The sequence below is a fragment of the Myxine glutinosa genome, chromosome 1 (genome assembly GCF_964187855.1).
Source record: "Myxine glutinosa chromosome 1, kmMyxGlut1.1, whole genome shotgun sequence".
In the NCBI taxonomy this organism is placed as follows: Eukaryota; Metazoa; Chordata; class Myxini; order Myxiniformes; family Myxinidae; genus Myxine; species Myxine glutinosa.
Window position 1 is genome coordinate 436,061,713 of NC_136261.1, and position 23,348 is coordinate 436,085,060.

Sequence of the window (23,348 nt, forward strand, 5' to 3'; positions counted from 1 at the left end):
CCCTTGGATGCAGTGATTGGTCCTCGGAGGCCCACAAGGTTTTTGTTGTTGTTGTTGCAAAAACTATGTTGTACAATGTTTGTTTTTTTGAAATGAGCCTCATTTTCACGGACTTTCATGTTGTTACACAAAATTCAGTGACATTAAAATAAAAAATTCATTCAGGCTCGTGCGAAAATCTTCATTCTTCACTTATAACCCAAAGATCCGACATTAATGCAGGCCTGGGGCCTTTGACGCCCAGCATAAATGATGTTGTACTACTATGTTATATCATTATTTTCTTGATATGAGCCTCATTATATGCTCTAATAACTTGGTTACAAATAATTCAGTGACAAAAATATGAAAATTTTAATTCAGGTTCATGGGGAAAAGCTTCATTCTTCATTTATATCACTAATGCAGGCCTGGGGCATTAGAGGCGCCTCATAATTTTTCTTGTGTTACATCCATGTTATATAATTTTTTTGCTTTGCATGAGCCTTCTTGTATGCTCCTATAACTTAGATATAAATAATTTGATGGAATAAATATATATGAGTATTTCATTCAGATGCGAGGTAAAACCTTCATTCATAACACATTACACATAACACATTACAAATTACCCATTACAAATTACACATTACACATAATCATAATAAGTAAATAAAATGTCCGGGCCTCCCAGGACTGCATTGGTGTACGATGTTTGACAATGTTGTTGACATATACAATCTAAATAAAAGGGTCAGTGAATCGTATTTTTTTTGAGCAAATACTCCTCCATGAGCCTCATCTTTTTGGAGAAAAAACAGTTGAACCCCCCCCCCCCCGCCCCAAATTGTTGTTTTTTTTGCAAAAGAAATAATTATTCATTACTTGTATGGGATTCTTCCAAATAATAGGATCAATGATTCACATTTTCTGAACAAATACACATCCATGTGCATCGACTTGGATTGAAAAACGACATGAAAGAAAAAAAAATCTATTAAAAAAACAAACAAAAACAATACACAAATACATTTGTGGGGCTTCCTCGGCCCAATGGCTGCATTGCAGTAGGATTTTTGACAGTTGCGGTCATATACATTCGAAATAAAAGGATCAGTGAATCATATTTTTTGAGAAAATACTCCTCCATGAGCCGCAACTTTTGAGAGAAAAAAAAAGTTGAAGAACAAAGAGCAAAAAAAAAAATTCTTAAAAAAAGAAAGGTTTCATTACTTGTATGGGATTCTTCCAAATAATAGGATCAATGGTTCAGGTTTTCTGAGCAAATATACATCCATGAGCATCGACTTGGATTGAAAAAGGATATGAAAGAAAAAAATATATATAAAAAAAAAAATAACCATTCCACTAATACATCCGTTGGGTCTCTGAGGCCTAATGGCTGCGTTTATGTAGGATTTTTGATGCCTGCATCTAAGAGTTAATATACTTTTGCTTTTTCTTTCCTTTCCTTTTTCTAATTTTCAATCTCTATTTGCAGGTTTCAATTCGACTCTGCTTCACACTCTTCTCTGATTCTTCTCTAACCACAAGGAGATGGCTTCTTCCTTTTATGATGTGGGAGATAGTTACGATGAAACATGCCCATTGTGCTTTGAGCACGGAAAGCCAATTATATACCACTGTGAGGATGATGGGAGCTTGATATGCGTTGCGTGCATGGTTGGAGCACATCAGCATCACAACATTGTTGCTGTGGAGATTGCTTATGCCGAACGAATGGTGAGTATATCGGTGAAAAAAAAAATCGTTATTGTTTGTATCCATTTAATCTACTGTATAAGAGAGCCGTTGGTCCGTGTGTGTGTCGCCATTTTTCTCAGAGATGGCTGAACGGATCTTCGTAAAACTTTCAGAGGTTCATCAGTGAGTACCTGGGAGTGTTTTAGGCCAAAAAAAGAGTTAATTTCTTTGGCTAAAAAAAAGAAAATCGCTCGATTCGTGGCAAAGCCTTTTTGATCAATGACAGTTATATACAGGTACACATTCGCATAAATAAATACGAAACAATCACCAGACGTTTGAACACAAATTACAAAGCAATTCCGGAAGCGGTCGAAGTTGGTGGTAAGGCTTCTTCGTCTTCCTGAACATCGTCATACTTAACTCAGAAACGTGATGAACGGCGCATTCACCAGAATATATTCAGTGAAAAGGTAAAATGATGATTTGACATTTGTGATGGATTCTGATTTGGATGTAATTGCTTTTCCATTATATTTGCCCTCATTTTAAATACAATGTTTCCTTATCGCTTGAGCAATGCCAGCTACTCCAGCTATAAACACTTTTATACTTTACTCTGGGTACAAATACAACTTTGTCTGGGGGGTAACATAGGTTATGTGGCCACGGACTCATTCAAGGGTGTGGGGGGGGGGGGGGGGCGGTAGAGGTGCATAAATTCTCTGTATAAATGTGTATCGTGGCATGTAGTGCCAGCTGGTGATGGTCGCAGAGTGAGTAAATGCAATGCCGGGTACGTATAATTTACTTTTTTTTACCTGTGCAACAGGTAACGTTGTTTTGTCATGGGAGCAAAATATTCCTCACATATGTGAGATTTCTGGGAATGAGTGTCCAGTAAGAATTATTTATTATGCGCTGTTGTTAATCATTCACCTGTAGAAACCGTGAAGGGGAATGAATTAGCTTTTACAGGTGACCAACTGATAAAAAGGTGAGGTTGTTAATTTTACATCAACGTGCTAATGGCTAAAGACCACCAAAATACGTTTGTTTGGGAATAAGGAAGAATGTTCTCGGCGCTGAGATACTTGAACCTCTAACTTGAAGATTAATAAAGGATAAATAAAGATAAATAATCACAGAATTTTCAGAAATGTAAAAAGGTGTTTTATTAAAGCAGAAGGATGCAGTTACACCACCTCATCTCCCCCTTCCTCCCCCTCTACCCAGACACACACAACCCTCTCCCCTCATGTTCACGATTCTTCACTACTGTTGTTTCTTTATTCTGTGCAGGGTATTTTGAATGAAAATTATCCTGTTGTATCAGAGTCAATGCAGAGCATTGTATCCCAGCTACAGCAGCTTCTGGACGAGGAAAAGGAAACTGAGGTGGGAATCACCAGTGAATGGAAGTTCTTGCAAAAGGGTGATGCTCCCACCCCTTCCCATTTAAAAAAAGGAGAATTCAGCTCTGGGAGGTGCTCACTCACGCCATTATGTCTCTTCTAATAAGTAATGGTTGTCTTGTGATGGGATGTACGATAACAAAAATTTTAGGAGTGAGCTTACTAACTCTGCAAACAAAATGAAGCAAGCAACAATTAATAAGTTAATTAATTATATAAACTAGAACAGCACTTGGTAGAGAGCATACCTTCGCCAGGCTGAACAGTTTATATTTTGTAACACACTGATCGGCCGGATCTGGATTCGCATCTTAACCAAAATCAAATCGGCTTGTTCTTGTCACATAACCAACTCATCCACAAAGTTTAGTCGTAACTCGTCCATAACATTTTTCAAATATGTTGTATATCGCTTTTCACCCGATCTCTCAATGCTGAAGAATCACCAAAAAGGTAAACAATTCTCGTATCTGAATCCATATTAAGATCTTCACCAAAATCGAATCGATTCTTTCTTGTCATACAACTGGTCCACCAAGTTTCGTCCAAATCCGTCCATAACGTTTTGAGATATCCTGCTATGTATCGTTTTTGGCCCTATCTCCCAATGGTGAAGAATCACTTGAAATATTCTACTAGCCGGATCCGAATCCGGATCTTCACCAAAATCTAATCATTTCGTCCTTGTTACATACACTATATCTCTGCCAAATTTCGTCTGAATCCATCCACAACGTTTTGTAACATCACGACTTACTCTGACGTCCCTAATACATGGCAATCTAATCTACTCGAAACTAATGGATCATGTTACGCTTACCACAGTCGAGCTATGGATCTCCCCCTAACACGTACCACAGCCCCCTTCCCAGAACGTTAGGCTCCTGCCAAGGTTCTCCGTCAGGAATCCAAGTTTCTTGCAGCTCTTAGTCACACACCTAATTAACTTGCTGAATAAGGCTCTGTCTGGTAGGAGTTCACCTTAACGACTCTTCTTAATGTTCCACCCCCTTTGTTTCAATAAAATGCAAAGCAGTTATGAACAAAAATTCCATACAGAAATTCATCAAGGTTTCGATCCTCCACTATCTGTTGAAGATGGTATACGGAGAGCGGGTTGAGTAATGGCAAAAAAAAAAAGCCATAGAAACAGGCCTACCTTAATCATAGTATAACTTAACCAAGTCAAACACATCTACAGACTTGGCATTTAATATGGAATATTTTTTTTTCTTGACTTGGGTTTACTTTCTTAACTCAGTATATCAATCTGGTGAGTTTCTTTTACACTTTGGTGATTTATTTGTTAAAAGAACCATGTCACTGATTGTTTGTCGCAGCAAGAAGTCAACAACAGGATTATATCACAGGTGGCATGGCAAAATGTACAGACAGGTGCATTTGACGATCGGCTTCACAGTCGGGTATACAAGGGTTGTTGCATTATGTATTAGTGGAAAACAACTGCTGCACATCTCCAAAAGTTATTGCCGCTTCCTCTGGAGATGGTCCGTCAACTCGACAATGCTGTTTGTCATGGAGTGGTGGCTTCACGAAATTACGGCATGAAAGAGCGTGCTATTGCTCGGCAGTGTGGCATCACTCAAGGTCAGGTGTCAAAGATCCTGAAACGAAATGCTCAGAGGGGTGTCCCTACTCCAATACCGAGGCCAGGACGTCCCCGCAGAACCACAATGAGGGATGATCGCCAGCTGCACCGGTTAGTCCGCAATGGCCGTACCAAGTCAGCGAATCGGCTTAGGGCTGAGTGGCTGCAACTGACAAATGTGCCTGTATCCAGAAGGCTAGTAAACCAACGACTGGTTCAAGCAGGCTATCTTGCCAGGGGTCCCCTGAGAAAGCCACGCCTGACCAGACAACACTGCCAGCGCCGATTGCAGTGGGCCAGAGAGCACCGTCAATGGCAGCCAGGACACTGGAATCACGTGATCTTCAGTCACGAGTCTAGATTTCTGGTCTATCGTCAAGATGGCCGCATCCGAGTGCACAGACAAGTGCATGAAGCCTACAACAAAGATTGTATAGTGCCAAGAGTCCAAGCTGGAGGTGGTGGGGTGACCGTTTGGGCTGCTTTTCATGCAGGGGGCAAAACTGACCTGGTTGTTCTGAATGGAAACCTGAACCAGTTCAAGTACAGGGCCATTCTGGAAGAAACATTGCTTCCATTTGCTCATGCAGCCTTTCGAAGAAACTTTGTCTTCCAAGATGACAATGCACGGCCTCATCATGCTCGCATGATCCAACACTTTCTTGCTGACCGTGGTGTAGAGCATATGGAGTGGCCTGCCATGTCCCCGGATATGAATCCGAAAGAGAACTTGTGGGCAGAATTAACTTGTCAAATCGACCACTTGGACCAGCAGCCGACCTCTGTGCGTGAATTGCAGCAGGCTATTGTCACTGCATGGCAAGCAATTCCTGTCCAAACCTTGGCAAATCTCGTGAACAGCATGCCTCAACGTGTACGTGCTCTCCTGAATGCTCGTGGGGGTTACACGAAGTACTGAACTGTAATTTTAGTGTCCGTAATCCCAGTTGTAATTTAACTTTTGTTTTTGTTAAAAAAAATTTTGGCTAATGTGCAAAATAAAGAGATACTTCTGGAAAACGTACAGAAGTTTAACACAGTATTGTCCATGAATTGAGTTCGATATCAGTTTACATCACTTTCAAGGATCAATTTATTTGTTTCGAAATGTCAAATGTGGTTTTTGTTTCTTTTAAAGGTCACATTAACAAAATCTAGAATAATTTCAACATAATTCCAATTAACTTTTGGTTCTAAGACATCTTGAAAAGTAAGTTCACCCCCACAAAAAAAATATTTCATATTAAATGCCAAGTCTGTAAATGACCATCTCCCACGTGGATGTCACTTGTTCCAGCAGTTAGCTGAACCCAAATTCCCAATTTAGAATCGGCCTGGCCAATTTCACGAGCTACCTGCCCTGCATAGTACAAATCGAGTCTCACAGGTCCGAGTGGTACATTACCTTATACACAACAACAATAACCATTTCTACTTATTCGCTGCAAGGCCATGGCATCTCGATTACCTGCAGGGGGTAATTCCTATACTGCGGTGGTGGGATGTCGCATTGTGTGGGTGTTTCAGCACAAACAAAGTCCCACACGAGGTAAACTGCATTCCCTGTCCATGCCTCCCATCCCCTCAGCCCCTCATCCCCTCCACTCACCCCTCCCCACTCCAACACCACAACAGCTCCCTTCGCTGCATAACGCTGCTGGAGGGGGACACCCACTGGCCTTCCACGGCCTTCAATTGTCGCTTGGGGTCCTCCACCCCGTGGCTGACATATCCGACCAATCTGCCTGCAATGACCTGCAATGTAGATCCTGCATACACACTAACAATCACAATAAAACACAATAACCAGTGATGGATGATCTTTATTCCCACGCAATCGCATCACATTTATCGCATCGCCCTTTCCACCTGGTTCACGTACTTAGCTGCCATGGCCCCTCTTACCCGTCACTCATACCAATTTCCCAACTCAACTGCACACACCCAAAAGGAAAGCATGTTGAAAGCACAAATGACATGTGCTGCCTCCTCAATGTCACGTGTAACAAAACTACTTACTCTGGCAGGTCCCTGATAAATGCTATTCTAACCTATACGTCTTTATACTTTTGTTTATATTGAATTGTATGCTTGAACACTGTAGAACTATAATTGCCTTCATAATACTTCGACTACCCATGCTATATATTGCTGTGCAGCACGAGAGGGCGTGGCAAGTGAGAGGGTTCAGAATCGGGGGTGAAGAAGAAGCCACCATATGGCAATGCTGTGTTCTATGATGATTAATAAATAATAAAGCCTCAATCTCCTAAACTGCAACTCAACATCGTCTTATTGAAATGCAAAAGGGTGGTGTATAAGACTGTTTCAGTTACACTCAACCTCATGGATTTTTGGCGATCTTTAAAATCATTATTTTATTACAAATTGAAGTGTGTAAGATAACACTACATGGGGTATCGTGTTCTGTGAGCTCTCTAGTATCTAATAAATAAAAAGAAACATTCATTCATTCAAATATCTTGATCTCATTCTTTGTTTCTTCCTTTTCAGGGTTCCAAGGACCTGCTGAAAGGTGAGACTGCGTTGGTGTCCAACGCATTATCAGCACATCCTGATGTTTTTTACCCAATCATGTTTTAATCATCTAAAAATATTTATAATCCTCAACTTGTCGAATTGTTTTCACTTTAAAAAAGATATACACAAAAATGTCAAACTTAGTGCCCATGATGTTTTTTACGTCATACTTTGAGTGCACCTCGAATAGTCACTGGAACTTGAAGGAAAGAAAGCTTATTCTAATTTTACCGCTTAAACCCACTCCCTACTTGTATATTTATTTAAGATATAGATTCTCCATGAAATAACCTCCGCTTCTGGCCCGCCTTGCAAGGCAGACAAGGCCCGCTTTGCTCCTACAAGGCTAAAAGCTTCCCGTCACATTCATTTGTCCATCTGTTGTTGTTGTTGTTGTTGTTGTTTGCCGTTCAAAAAAAAAAAAAAAATATATATATATATATATATATATATATATATATATATATATATATGTATATATATATATATATATATATATATATATATGTATATGTATATATATATATATATATATATATATATATATATATATATATATATATATATATATATATATATATATATATATATATATATATCTACATACATATGTGCAGCGTCTGTCCTGTGTTGTGTTGTCTTGTCACTGAACTACTTTCTCAAACTTTTGTGAAATCGTACCAAACTTCTGGTATGCACATATCTCTCCCGTCGGTATGTCCCAAGGGTATTTTCTTTTGAAAATTTTTCCAATTTATTTATTTTATTTTTTTTCGAATTTTTTTGGGGAAGTTTTTTTTTTCAACTTCAATTGTTTATAAAATGTGATATCACGTATATTACAAATACATTTGTGCAAAATAATTGTTTGAATTATGATTGGTTTAAACCATGACAAAACGGCAACTCGGGTGCAGTCATTTATCTTTATATCTACACTACACATCTGGGTAGTGTCTGTGTTGACACTTAAGTACTCCCTCAAACTTTTGTTTCCGTGGTTGTGAAGTGTTTTTAATAACGTTGTGGTGGTTTTGAATCACGTGGTGGTGAGGTATTTTGAATTATGTGGTGGTGAGGTGTTTATAAATCACATTGTGATGAGGTGTTTTTAAATCACATGGTGGTGAGGTGTTTTGATTTACATGGTGGTGAGGTGTTTTGATTTACGTGGTGGTGAGGTATTTATAATTATGTGGTGGTGAGGTGTTTTGAATTACGTGGTGGTGAGGTGTTTTGAATTACTTGGTGGTGAGGTGTTTTTAAATGACGTGGCTGTGAGGTGTTTTTATTACGTGTTTTATGGCTGAGGTGTTTTTTATTACATGTTTCATGACTGAGAAGTTTTCAATTTCGTGGGGGTGAGGTGTTTTATTACGTGTTTTATGGCTGTGAGGTGTTTTCAATTTTGTGGTGGTGAGGTGTTTTTAATTTCGTGGTGGTGAGGTGTTTTTATTACCTGTTTTATGGCTGTGAGGCGTTTTTAATTATGTAGTGTTGACGTGTAATTTTTTTTTTTGTATACGGAATCGAAGCTCGTGAAAGAGCTAACATTTATCACACAAAAAAAATCAAACAGACAAACAAAATATATAAGAAGAGGGAGCGGTAGACAAGATGAGGAGAGAAGGGGAAGCACACAAACACAACTTTTGAGAGCAGGGACATCGGGAGATGTGTGGGAGGGAGTGGGCTTGGGGGAGGAGGCGTGGGAAGTGGGGGGGGGGGGGGGGTGGGAGAAGTAGAAAACGCAAGGACACCAAGGATTTCCAGGAAAGAAGCTGGTATTTCAAAAAAGTGGATTTGGGATGAAATTAGCGGGGGTAGAAAAGATCAAGGTTTTGGATGGGGGAAGATAAGAGATGGTGGTGAACAGCTGTTTTAAAGACCTGGAGGGAGGAGTGGGATTGAATAGAGTGAGGGAGTTTGTTCCAGAGGCGGGAGAAAAGAGGGAAGAAGGAGTGAAGGTGGGCAGAGAGTCTTGATTTGGCAGTTTAACCATAAGAGGGTTGCAGACAGATCTTGTGCGACCTGTATGATTACTTGGGGGACAGAGCCAAGAGAGAGCTGGGGGAGCAAGGCCGGAGAGGAGTCGGTAGAAGACGGAAAGACCACCAACCTGCCTGTGGTGAGTGAGTGAAAGGCCCACGGAGTTAGCTTCATCGCGAGAGATTCCAATGATTCTTTCTGACCGCTTTGGTTTCAACAGCGTGAAGACATGCTAGGTGTGAGGCAGGAGCACCAGCCCAGAGCGGAGAGCAGTATTCCATTGAGCTGCGGATGAAAGCCTTGTTTGTGGTGAGGAGCTCAGGTGTGCCAAGGAAGGACTTCGCACGACGGAGGATGTCGAGTCGGCGACTGGCTTTGGAGGCCAGATTTGAAATGTGGTTTTCCCAGTCTGCACCTACCCCTCCCCTATGTATGTGCTGAGGGGTGCTTTCTTAAAAAAAAAAAACATTCAACCTAAATCTTCAACCTAAATTGCCTATAAAAATGTAATTTCACAAACACAACAAATACATTTGTGCAAAATAATTGTTTGTATTATGATTGGTGTCAATCATGACAACACAGCAACTCAGGTACAGTCATTATCCTCAGCTAAAATAAACCCATTCCTCAGTAACGACGCTTGGTGAGGCGAGCGCAGCGAGCCGCGCCAAGCTAGTAAAAACATATATATAATCGGGAGATTAAATCAGATGCGGACGTCGCTTCAGGACGGTCGATCTTTAATTCTCGACAAGCTTTCGACCAACAAAGGTCTTCTTAGTCTACAGAAACAACAGGCATGTTAATTAGACAAGTAAATATTGTGAACTGTGTGTAAGATGTGTGATATGTGTAGAAAATGCATATAAAAAGATGAGCCACACTAAAGCTGACTCACCGTCCCCAAGTTCAGCGGAAGTGAAGCACAGCTTGCAGTTATCGTTCACTTTACAGTTTGTGCACGTGCATATACAAATATATATATACATACATACATAAACACACAAGCATATATTCATATACCATTTATATTCATATAATATATTTATATATTTATATAAATGACACATAAAGGTAGAATGAATGAATGAGTGAGTGAATGAATGGGCTACGGTTAATGATTTGATTGGGTTGATGTTGAAACATGCTTTAATCATCAAAATTTATGCCATGAGGGATTTTTGTCCGAAGTTTATGTATCCAAAAGGACTCACGTTTCAGAATCGTGGTGTGTGATCGATTTGTAATTGATTCAATGGCAGAGATTTGAATGTCATTTATAGAGTGATCCGTTTGATTACAGTGTATTGTGTAAGGTAGATATTTGCCCTGACTGGTGTGGAAGTTATTGATTTCTGACCAGGTGTTATTAAATCGTGTTTAGAGTGTATTCTCAGTTTTTCCAACATATTGTTTGGTGCAGTTTTGGAAAGTGAATAAGTATATGACCCATGTATATTTGCAGTTCATATAGGAGGTGAAGGGGAATTTTTGTCCAGTGCTGGAACTACAAAATTTGTTTCCTTCTAGTAAATGCTTGTGAATAATACATTTGTTTGCTGTGCATTTATAGAAGCCAGGGATCCTAGTTTCTTTGTTGTGGGGCTGTGGGTGCTTTGCTTTTACCAAGAGGTCCCTGAATGTCCGACCACGTTGAAATGATGTTCGTGGAGGTTGAGGAAATGTGGTGCCGAGTGTTTCTGATTGATGGAGGAGAGGAAGGGCCTTATTCAGAATACTTGGCAATTGGGATGAGATATGAGAGTAGGTGGTTACCAGTGGGACACGGTTAGTTGCAGGTTTGGGTTTGTAAGTCAGAAGGTCTGCTCTCGGTATGCATTTTGCTTGGTTTATTGCTTCTTTCACAGAATGAGGGTCATAGTTTCTTGCAATGAAGTGTGTTTCTAATTGGCAGAGAGAAGTTTCTTCTGCCATTTTTGTTGAGCAAATGCGTCTTACTCTGAGTGCTTGACTGTATGGTATGCTTGCAATTGTATGTTTAGGATGAGATGAAGAAGGGAGAAGGTAAGAGTGAGTGTCTGTTGGTTTGGTGTATAGTTCTGTTTCGAGTCTGTTATTTTGAAGTGTGAGTGATGTGTCTCGAAGGTGAACTTCGGACTGTAAGCTGTCGAATGTAAACTTGATGGTCTGATGAATCAAATTTAATTCATTTTGGAATTGTGTGCATAGATCTTGGCCTCTATCATTCCCATGAAGATGTTGGCGTACGATGGTGCAACAGGGGTACCCATAGCGGTACCTTGAGATTGAATGTAATGTCATCCGTTGAATTGGAAATCATTCAGTTTGAGTGTCAGTTCTAATAGGCGCATAAGGTCTTGAGAAGGTGGTATTGGGACTTGTCGTGTATCTAGTGCTTTGGGGCATGCAAACAGGCCTTCTGAATGTGGAATATTAGTGTAGAGGGATGTAACATCTGCTGTGACTAAAATGGTTTGGGAGTTGAAAGGTGAGTACAGTCATACCCCGTTTTACGCCATTTCGACCTACGTCAAATCCGACTTCACGCCACTCTTCTAGAGTAAATTTCAGTTCAGCGAACGTCATTATGTGTGACTTTCCGTCACTCCTACGGACGTGAAAAAAAAATTCCCTTAAAAATATATTTAAAATAAATAAAATAGCACATAAATTAACAATAAAAGAACCTAAAAAACAATTTAAAATACAATAAAAAGCACATTAAAAATATATTAAAATGTACGTACAGTATACTGTACGTACGCGCAACTGCTGGTTCTCATTCAAAACAGAGGCGATGTACAGTATTCCTTTACTGTGTCTGTGTTAGCCATGGGTCCTAAGAAGGATAATCCTAGTGTTTTCAAGCGTAATGTGGTTACGATGGAAGATAAGTTAAATCTGATTAAAAGGTATGAAAAAGGTGAAAAGGTATCGGTGATAGCGCATAGACCTTATCGCGAATTGGAACCGCAATGCATCATGGGATCGGAAAGGGGCAATAGCATTTCGCTTTGGATTAGGACAAATATTGAGGTACCTTATTAACAAAAATGCCAAGGTCCGTTACACTGTGGACAAAAGCACAATTTTTTCACCAAAGCTTTGCCCATGTATAAGGATCAAAAAGAGGGTAAGCTCCAAAAAATCTGATGACGGGAAGTGTATTTAATGACGTCATAATGACGTCACAATAGACTAACAAGATATTAGCGCAAATTAATGTATAACATAAGGTTGTGAAGTACTGTGCCGAGATTTTGAGTCATTAATTTAATATTTCAAGAAACAGGTAATTGATATATAAGCCTTTTAAGCTCACTATGTTGCAGTGATGTCATTACTCAAATGTGCAAAAAAATAAAATAAAATAGAACTGCCACTTTAAAACTGCTGGCAGTGATGACCGGTTTACTCGCACTCACTTTTGATACAACCCCACTTTTGATACAACCCCACTTTTGATACAACCCCACTTTTGATACAACCCCACTTTCATTGGACATGCTTTGACACAACCCCCTTGGATACAACCCTGATAAACACACACACACACACACACACACACACCCTTCACACACATCCCCCCCCCCTTCACACAAACACACACACACACACACACACACATCCCCCCTCCCCCACATGCACACCCCTCCACACATACACATACACACACACACACACACACACACACATCCAACCCCCCCTCCTTCACATGCACCCCCCCCCACATACACACATATCCACCCACCCCCCCACACACCCCCACATATCCACCCAACCCCCCCCCCCCACACCCACACACAAACACCCCTCCACACATACACACACACACCCCACCTCCACACACACACACACACACACACACACACACACACATCTGCCTCCCCTCCATACGCACACCCCAACCCCCCCCACCCACACACACACACACATATCCACCCCCCACCCCCCACCCACACACACACTCACACACAGACATCCACACACACGCACATCCACACACACGCACACACACACACACACACACACACACACACACAATCCCCCTCCCCCCCCCACCAGCACACCCCTCCACCCATACACACACACACCCCTCCACACACACACACACACACACACACACACACACACACACACACCGAACCCTCCCTCCTCCACACGCATACCCCAACCTCCTCAAACCTCCACACACACACATATCCACCCCCCCACACACCCACACATATCCACCCCCCCCCCCACACACACACACAGACATCGACACGCACATCCACACATCCAACCCCTCCTCCTCCACACGCACACACAACCCCCCCCCCCCCACCCACATACACACATATTCACCCCCACCCACACACACCCACAAACACACAGGTCCACACACACACACATCCACACACACACACATCCACACACACGCACATCCACACATCCACACACACACACACACACACACACACACACATACACACATCCCTCCAGCCCCCACCCCCAACACACACACACACACATACACACGCCTCCACACATACACACACCCCTCCACACATACACATACACACACACACACACATATCCAACCCCCCCTCTGCAACATGCATACCCCATCCGCACCCCACACACACATATCCTCCCCCCCCCCACACCCACACACACATCCACACACACACATCCCCCCACACACATACACACACACACACACACACACACACATCCCCCCACACACATACACACACACACACACACACATCCAACCCCCCCTCCTCCACACGTACAACCCCCCCCCCCACATACACACATATCCACCCCCCACACCCACACCCACACACACACATCTGCCCACCCCTCCATACGCACACCCCAACCCCCCCCCCCCACACACACACACACATATCCACCCCCTCCCACCCACACAAACACACATATCCACCCACACAAACACACAGACATCCACACACACACACATCCACACGTACACACACACACACACACACACACACACACACACACACACACACACACACACACACACACACATTCCCCCTCTCACCACACGCACACCCCTCCACACATACACACACACACACACACACACACCCCTCCACACATACACACACACACACACACACATCTAACCCCCCCTCCTCCACATGCACACGCCAACCCCCCCTCCCAACATACACACATATCCCCCCCCCCCCACACACATCCACACACACGCACATCCACACATCCACGGACACACACAAACACATCCTCACATGCATACACACACACACACACACACACACACACACACACACACACACACATACACACATCCCCAGACCCCCACTCCCCCCCCCCCCCCACACACACCCCACCCCAAACACACACACATACACACACACACACACACACACATACACACACACACATATACACACACACACACACACAAACACCCCCACACCCCTCCCCCCACACGCACACCCCTCCACACAAACACACACACACACACACACACATCCCCCCACCCCATCCATTTTAAAAAATATTTTCGTTTAATTAACGATATCTACCACCCATGGAAGAACGTCATGCCATGGCATGACATCATCCGTGGCCCGTGCCATATGTCAGCGTAAGAATGAAGTATCCCGTCGATCCAACTTGGTCAAAATTTTCATGATTGTCACCAAATTTGTTGTGGTATTTTGTTAACTCATCCGAGGCAATACGACAATCGAAATCCGATTTGAAATCGGAGCAAAATTGACGCCGCAAGGTCTGCCTGCACGCATGGATATTTTACCTGAGGAAGAATTCACTTTGGAAATGCGATCCATTTAAAATGTTAGATTTTGAATAACTTCATCATTTCTCATCGGATTTCCACCAAATAAAGGTCACCATTGCTTGCAGATACCTCTCTTTCTCCTTAAAGTTGAAGACAGGATGAACTTCAGAGCGAGAAATAAGCCGAGGCGGCGGAGAGTTTTACAATGTTATTTTCCAATGTAAATGACAATATCGTGTAGTTTTACGAAACTTCATCACAATTTGCCCAGATTTGTTGCATTCGAATGTTAACACCCTCTAGCGACTGCCAAATCCGAAGATAATTTAATTTCGAGCTACCCTTAGCTCGTGAGGTGGTTATGTCACACGGCCTGGTCCAAAAAAAGTGTTGTGGTTCTTCTTCTTCAGGCAATAACAACTTCTAGTTTCCAGACCATACATCCAATCATCTTGAAATTTAGCACACATCTTCCGATTGATGAGATATACATTGCATTAAAAATGCAAGGCGATCCATGCAGTGGTTCAAGAGTTACAAGCTTTTTAAAATGTAACTTCCATTATTTATTGTGGCCAAACCATGTGACTTGTCAAAACGTCTCCCGTAATATTGAAACATCCCCCCATGAGGAACATTTGTTTAAAGGTTCCCCTCGATATCTCTACAAATTATGGAAGAGATACCATTTCTAGTTTGAGCTTTAAAACATCATACCTCTGAAACCATGTGTCGGATGACGTCGTGCTCATTGACTTTTTTGTTCGTCATGGGTATGCGAATACGCATGCCAAGATTGGGCTCGATCAGTTCAGCCGTTGCGGAGAAAAAGGGGTTTTTGTGTATTTTTCATGAAAACAAGATGGCGGCCGAACCATGTGATGTATGACTTCGAAATTTTTTGCAGTATGAGTTTTGTTTAACTAAGCATCTGTGAAAAAAATCCCATTTTCGGGGGAGAAAATCTTTTGTTTGACGAATTCTAACCACTTAACGTGAGCATTTTTAATATACTCGATACACATGTCTTTTGTTCCCATTGAAGAGTTCTTTAGAATGAGCCATTCCTCAAGTTTTTCTATTGAGCCGTTTCGGAGATACAGAGGGGAAAATTTTAATTTGTTTTACAGGATGGCGCCCATTCCACGTGACCTATGACATCATAATTAGCATTACAAAATTCTAGGAGCCGAGGCGATCATTTGATGAAAATTTCCTGTTGATCCGACCAGCGGTCGCTCAGAACATTAATTATGAAGTTTTCGGAGGTGCAAAATAGGGCAGAAGAATAATAATAAGAAAAACTCTAGCAGTAATAATAGGTTACTCTCCATTTCATGGAAAGTAAACCTAATAAAACAAAACAAATGAAATAAAACATAAGAATTTGGGGATAAATGCAAGGGTGCCCGGTCTCAAATGTGATTTAAGACCATGTTCAAACAATACCTTCCCTGGAATATACGCGATCTTAGTCAGCTATTCAAATTTAGAAATGCAAGAAACCAATAAAAGTATTTATGAATTTTCTATCAAATTACAGCATTGGAACGTATAATATTGGTTTGGATATTGTACTTTTTATGCTTATGTGGACTATTTCCTTTCAATTTCAGGTCATCATGGATTGGAGTGCTTGCATAATCTGCAAGAAAACTACACCGGAAAAACTATCTTGTCCACAGAAAGGATTTAAACGTAATGCCAGAGAAGTATACGCTGCATTCCTGGGAAATGTTGAGGAGTTCAGAAAAATAAATGCACTGCCAGTTGATGTAGAATATGTAACAGAAGGAACAGTAGAAACTTTTGTGAAAAATAATGCCTCATGGCATCGTTCTTGCCATCAGAAATTCAACAATTCCAAACTCAACAGACAAGTAATGAAGAAAAGAAAACATGAAGCCGAAGCTCTTGAGATGCGACGGTCAAAGCGGCAGTCGGTATTTGATGCCAAGTGTGTGTGCATCTTCTGTGAAAAAACAGGCGACCAAAAATTACACAACTTCCAAACATTTGGCGCTGATCAGTCCCTCAGAAAGATGGCAACTGATATGCAGGATGACCAACTCTTGTACAAAATAACAGGGGGTGATTTAATCGGCCTAGAAGCCAAGCACCACCTGAACTGTTTAACACGATACAGAAACAGACATCGGGCTCATCGCCGTGAAGGTGTTTCTTCCAACACGGAAAGAGAACGAGCAGATGCCAGAGCGTTTGTGGAGTTGGTGTCTTATGTTGAGTTTGCCGTTGAGGATGGGACATACCTGTTCAAGTTTTCAGATCTTCATGAGATGTATGAATGCTGTCTTCAAAATCTTGGGCATGATGTGTCAATTAACAAGAGCCGGTTGAAAAGCAGGCTTCTTGAGCACTTTGCTGACACCGGTGTGCAAGAACAGACAGATGGCAAGAACATTGTTCTTGTATTTCCAGAAGGCATGCAACAAATGCTGAAAGATGCTCTGCATGAACATGACTATCAATCAGAAGCGGAAATTTTTGCAAAAGTAGCAAAAATATGCAGAGAAGAAATGTTTGGAGAAACACATTTCAAGTTTCCTGGCAGTTTCCCCCCTATTTGCCAGACAATGCTTCCCAGTCTTACACTCCTGTCATCAATGATCCTTTATGGACCAAACTTGAAGAGCGATGTTAATGACACACAGGCTTCTCAAACAATCGCCCAGTTGTTCCTCCACAATTCAAAGAAAAGGTGCACGAAACTGGCTACTCCCAAACGACAGTCTCCTGAGAGCAAACCTCCACTTCCAGTATACATTGGCTTGAATATCCACACATTGACAAGGAACAGAACACTCAGTGATCAACTGGCTAAACTCGGGTTGAGCATCTCATACAGCCGGGTTCTGCAACTGGAGAATAAATTGTCATCTGCAATGTGTGACCAATTCACTGCTGACCAAATTGTATGCCCATCTATTCTCAGGAAAGGTCTCTTCACTGTTGGTGCACTGGATAACATCGACCATAATCCCTCTTCCACTACAGCCAAAGGATCGTTCCATGGAAGTGGTATAAGTGTCATCCAATTTCCTACACAAGATAATCTCGGACGTGTTCGGGTGGCAACTTGCTTTCTTCCTGCAAATCCAAATGAGAAACCTCACCTTCTAGATTCGTTTAGCATAATTCAATCAGTACATCTGAAAGCATCAAATACCAGTGTACCACAGGTCATCATGACACCTGTACATGGGAGGCTTGAAGAAGCAAAAGAAAAGGAGGAGAAATGGATTCAGCATGCTTCCAAGCTTCTCGATGGAAATGCAAGTGAGAAGGGAGACACTATCTCATGGGCTGCCTATCATGCATCTCAGCAATCACCTCCGCTCGATCCCCCTGCCTTGATTGCTCTTCTACCACTATTTCAAGAGAAGGCAGACTCACCAGCCATGATCAAGCACGCCATGAACATATTGAAGTCCATCACAGAGTTCCTCAACCCTGGCCAGATTACAGTACTCATGTGTGACTGTCCAATTTTTGCGAACTGCAAGTATATTCAATGGACCTGGCTTGCAACTCATGGTGAAAATGAATTCCTGATCATGTTTGGTGGGTTCCATTTGGAGAAGGCCTTGTGGAATGCACTGGGAGATTTCCTAGATCAGAGTGGCTGGACTGTAGCTCCAACTGATTCAGGTGTAGCAACATCTGGTACAGCTAACTCTTTCATCAATGCCGCTCATGTGACACGGACACGACATGCCCATCAAGTGACTGCCTTAGCTCTATCACGGTTACAACAAGAAGGATATGAGCAAGCTGCTGTGTCCAGTGACAGTGAGACATTTGAGGCCTGGAGACTGGCTATGGCAAAGAAGAGTCCGACTTTCCAGGACTGCGACATAGTGCTGCGAACAGAGATCTTGATCATGATATTCATTTGTGCGCACAAAGAGAAAGACTTTCTTCTCTATGTTGAGTCTCTTCAAAGTCTCATGTTTCTAGTTTTTGCACTGAACCACTACAACTACTGCCGTTGGGTTTCCGTCCACCTCCGAGATATGCAATCCTTGCCAGCCACGTGAGGAAGGGGGAGCTGTCACTATGTGTTTTTAACAAGGTAATAAAAATAATGATAGAAGAAACAACATGTAGGCCGATATGCTAATATTCTTTCGCATCTCAGGAATCACTGCTACAAAATGGGACAGAATCACGAGTATTTGTATAATGTATGTGCATATACATGTGATGCAACATATATAATTTTGTGTCATTTACCGCTTTATTAAACCAGCTAACGACATAATGATGAAGTGTAACTAATAATAGCTCAGTCTAAATTACTGGAAAAAAAAACCTCTGGTGGTGTTTTAAATTCTGTAATTCAATGGGAAGATTATTATGAACTCTCGATATGTGGATGTTAACTAATCAAACGAATTTGTGTGGACGAATCTAATAGTTTTTTTTTTTGCTGGATGACGTCAGAATGATGTCATAAATCTTTTAAACATTGTCTAAGAAGAAAAATGACAATTGCAGTGAATTCCGTGACCTTGGAAACATATATTTCGATGTCAAAATACACTTAATAGCCTAGTTCTAACTAATTCATTTTTTAATTATGATTGCGAAATAATTCGCTTATGACATCATAATGACATCATACATCTTTTAAAGATTGTCTAAAATAAAAAAATGAAAAGTGCATTGAAATCCTTGACCTCGGAAACATATACTTTGATGTTAAAATGCACTTGACACTTTTTTCTAAGTAATTGATTTTTTTTAAATATATGATTACATAATAATTAGCTGATGATGTCATAATGACGTCAGATATTACACTTCCCATCATCATTTTTTTGGAGCTTACTTTTTTTCTAGAAGGTATACCATTGAGATGCTTTGGTGAAAAAATGGTGCTTTTGTCCACCGTGTAACGATATTTTCACTATGGTACCCCACTAAAAGCACCGTCTCCCAAGTTTTGTTCGCAAGTGTACAGCCAATATGTCAAGACCTACTCTCAAGTGCCTTGTAGGTATTACACCCTGTGGAACAATTTCATACATTTCCAAACCTACAGGAGGAAACACGTCGGACAAAAAAATTGTAAAGATGACGAACATTGTAGACAAGTTCCAGCCCGGCGATATTTGTATGGACGATCGAGGATTTAACATTCAGGAACTATTCTTGCATAAGCAGGTTGTTTCTCTTCTCCAATGCGAACCCCCCTTTCCCTCAAATATTTCTTTAAATCGCTGGATTTTAATGCCAAAAAACACTGAATTTCTTTCACATTAGCCATCTTCCTTTCCGTAAACACAGCATCGATCGTAGACAGACGCTTCCTCTTCTGGGTTTGTGTTTACCTTTGCCCCCTTTTCGATCCCATCATGCTTTGCGGTAGAGCGCCCTCTGTTGATATTTACCGATTCACGGCAAGGTCTATGCCTTAGGGCTGCCACGGTCAACGGTATCGACCATCATTCATGATAGGGAACATATTCTCACATACGTCACATACGTCGCATTTCTTGTAACTGTCTACCAGTCTCTGACATCGACTGGGCGAAATTTTGGCCCACTCCTCCATGCAGAATTCTTTCAGCTGTGCGATGTTTGAGGGGTTTCTTGCATGCACAGCTCGTTTCAAATCCCCCCACAACATCTCGATGGGATTTAGATCCAGGCTTTGACTTGGCCATTCCAGAACCCTCCATTTCTTTATTTTCAGCCATCCATTGGGGGATTTACTGGTATGTTTAGGGCCATTGTCATGTTGCAAGGTCCACCTTCGGTTGAGCTTCAACTCTCCGACAGATGGCCTCACATTATCCTCAAGCACCCTCTGGTACAATGAAGAATTCAGAGTGGATTCTATGATGGTGAGCTGCCCAGGCCCTAATGCAGCAAAGCTGCCCCAAACCATAATATTTCCACCACCATGCTACACAGTTGGTATCAGGTTCTTGTGGTCAAATGCTATCTTTGGTTTTCACCAAACATGTCTTCTGGTACTGTGGCCAAATAGCTCTACCTTTGACTCATCTGTCCAGAGCACATTGTTCCAGAAGTGCTGGTCTTTGCCGAGGTGTTCTTTTTGCAACCTTTAGTCTTGCCCTGATGTTCTTTCTGGACAGCAAAGGTTTCCTCCTGGCACACTTCCCATGTAGATCAAATTTGTGCAGCCTCTTTCTAATGGTAAACTCGTGCACTTTGACATCAACAGTGGCAAGAGCTACCTGTAGGTCCCGTGATGACATTCTCGGGTTCTTAGAGACTTCTTTCAGCATCTTGCGGTCTGCTCTCGGGCTGAACTTGCTGGGGCGGCCTGGCCTGAACAAGTTGGCAGTTGCTTGGAATCTTCTCCACATGTAGATGATCTTCCGGACAGTCGAATGATTGATTTCAAATTGTTTGGAGATCTTTTTAAATCCCTTCCTAGACTCGTGGGCTTCTCTAACCTTCTTTCTGAAGGCCTCAGTGAGCTCTTTTGATCTTGGCATGGTGACGCCGCACACTTCAACAACAAAGAGCAAACCAAACGAAATATCTGAGGTTTAAATAAGACAGGTTCCTCCAAGATCCTCTCTAACGATGTTCTAATCATTTGCACCTGAGCTGGTGCACCTGATTCTAATTTTAGGTATTTGAAGTAGTGATAAATGTAGGGGTGTACTTACTTTTGCCACATGCGATATTTGCATTTATATTTATTTAAATTATACAATGGACTACAACATGTAAATGTTTCATGATATTTGTTATATTATATCACCTTTATCTATAAATATCGTTGACATTAAGATCAAATTGGTTCATGTTGAAATATGTTGAAAAGGTCAAAACTTTACATGGGTGTACTTACTTTTTCACGTCACTGTAGGTGTCGTATGAAAAGTCGTATCATATAAAAGTATACTATTTAAGCAATATCAGGCTAACAAAGGACTTTATCTCTCTATTTATTAATAGAGCTTACTTTGCTGCGTGGTTATAAAACAAGATAGGCATCACAACTTGAGTTGAATACCTGCCTCTAATGCGAGTCCAAAGAATTGTTATATATTTCATAGAATGCAGTTAACACCAATTAATATTGTTATGAATTTTGGTAGAGCAACATCTAGAGCTAGGTAGATCTGTATAGGTAGTTATTCGACTGTCGTGACAGGGACTCTACATGTAATAAGTTCTTGATGTTTAGGCGTTTGTCGGGGTAATATGTATGATTGTGGATCTACCTGGAGATTCGAGTGTTAAATAGTGAGGGATTAAAGGTAACGCCCCTGTGAGTTTCACCTAGTAGTCAAACCTTTGTCCATTATGGCACTCCAAACCACATAAACATTAGTTAGGTCCTTAGCGCAACATTAAATAATTCCTTTCCCTGACAATGACTTTGGAACAAACGGACAGGAAACCAGGCCAAAACCACCGCCACAATTGGCCGCCACCGTTTACACCTCCAAGGCCTACAAACCTCGCCTGGCACGTGTTATAACACAAGGACCGCGGGGGTCGGGGACGGGAGAGTGGAGTGATGCCGCAGAGGGCGTGACCTGGGCGAGCCGGCGAGTTGGGAGGCTTTTTATTGGCTGAGGAGTGCGCCAATGTGACGTCATCGGCAAGAGATATTATCGACGGTCAGACGCCTTTTTGGGCACTGTAGAGTTGGACTTGGACCTGGGAGTTGGACCTGGAGAGTTGGACCTGGCAGTTGGCACTGAGCACTGAGCAGTTGGCAGTTAGCAGTTGGCACTTGGCAGTTGGCTGCCAGCACTCCCGCAGAGAGTCGAGTCGAGTGGAGTTCAAAGGAGTCCTTCCTGTCCCGAGTCAAGTGGAGTTCGTTTGCTTTGTGCAGCCCTGCGTGGGACCTTTGGAGCAAGGGAGCTCGTGGTGTGGGTGTGCCGTTGAACCGACGAGGCCTGGTGGTGCTCGGGGCCGTGGAACTTGGAGCGAGGCGTGCCGTGGGACGAAAGGAGCCGGGTGTTGGACGGCGGCCACCAAGACGACAAGGACGAGATAAGGCCGTACCCGCGAATACACTTTGCATAAAACTAAAAGACGTGTTATTTTCGTATTCATCTCCCTCGTATCGTGTTTGGTATCTGTTGTGTGTGGGATCCCAAGTTAGGCTTATTGGAGTTATTAGTACTAGGGCATGCCCGTACTATATATATATCTAAAATTATATCCCCCCCCTCTATTTACATGAAATGGTTTGGTCCATTCGCAAAGCCAAAGCGAACGGCTTGCGAGTGCGGTGACAATCCCCCCCCCTCTATTTACATGAAATGGTTTGGTCCATTCGCAAAGCCAAAGCGAACGGCAGTTACGAATCGCAGTTACGATGAAT

General features: G+C 42.1%; 1 protein-coding gene and 1 long non-coding RNA gene across 5 annotated transcripts in view; both read left to right on the forward strand.

Moving 5' to 3' along the window:
• The window catches only part of LOC144888188 (tripartite motif-containing protein 14-like), an 84,642-nt gene that overhangs the window by 24,350 nt on the left and 36,944 nt on the right, over positions 1 to 23,348 (forward strand). For all 4 annotated transcript variants that reach the window (XM_078770730.1, XM_078770728.1, XM_078770729.1 and 1 more), the window contains 3 exons: positions 1,481 to 1,722; positions 2,986 to 3,081; positions 7,222 to 7,243. In XM_078770730.1, the coding sequence (XP_078626856.1) occupies positions 1,537 to 1,722; positions 2,986 to 3,081; positions 7,222 to 7,243 (304 nt within the window). In that variant the 5' untranslated portion in view covers positions 1,481 to 1,536. The remainder of the gene's footprint in view (positions 1 to 1,480; positions 1,723 to 2,985; positions 3,082 to 7,221; positions 7,244 to 23,348) is intronic.
• Positions 1 to 23,348, forward strand: part of LOC137418135 (uncharacterized) — a 92,466-nt gene that overhangs the window by 24,346 nt on the left and 44,772 nt on the right. The window lies entirely within an intron of this gene.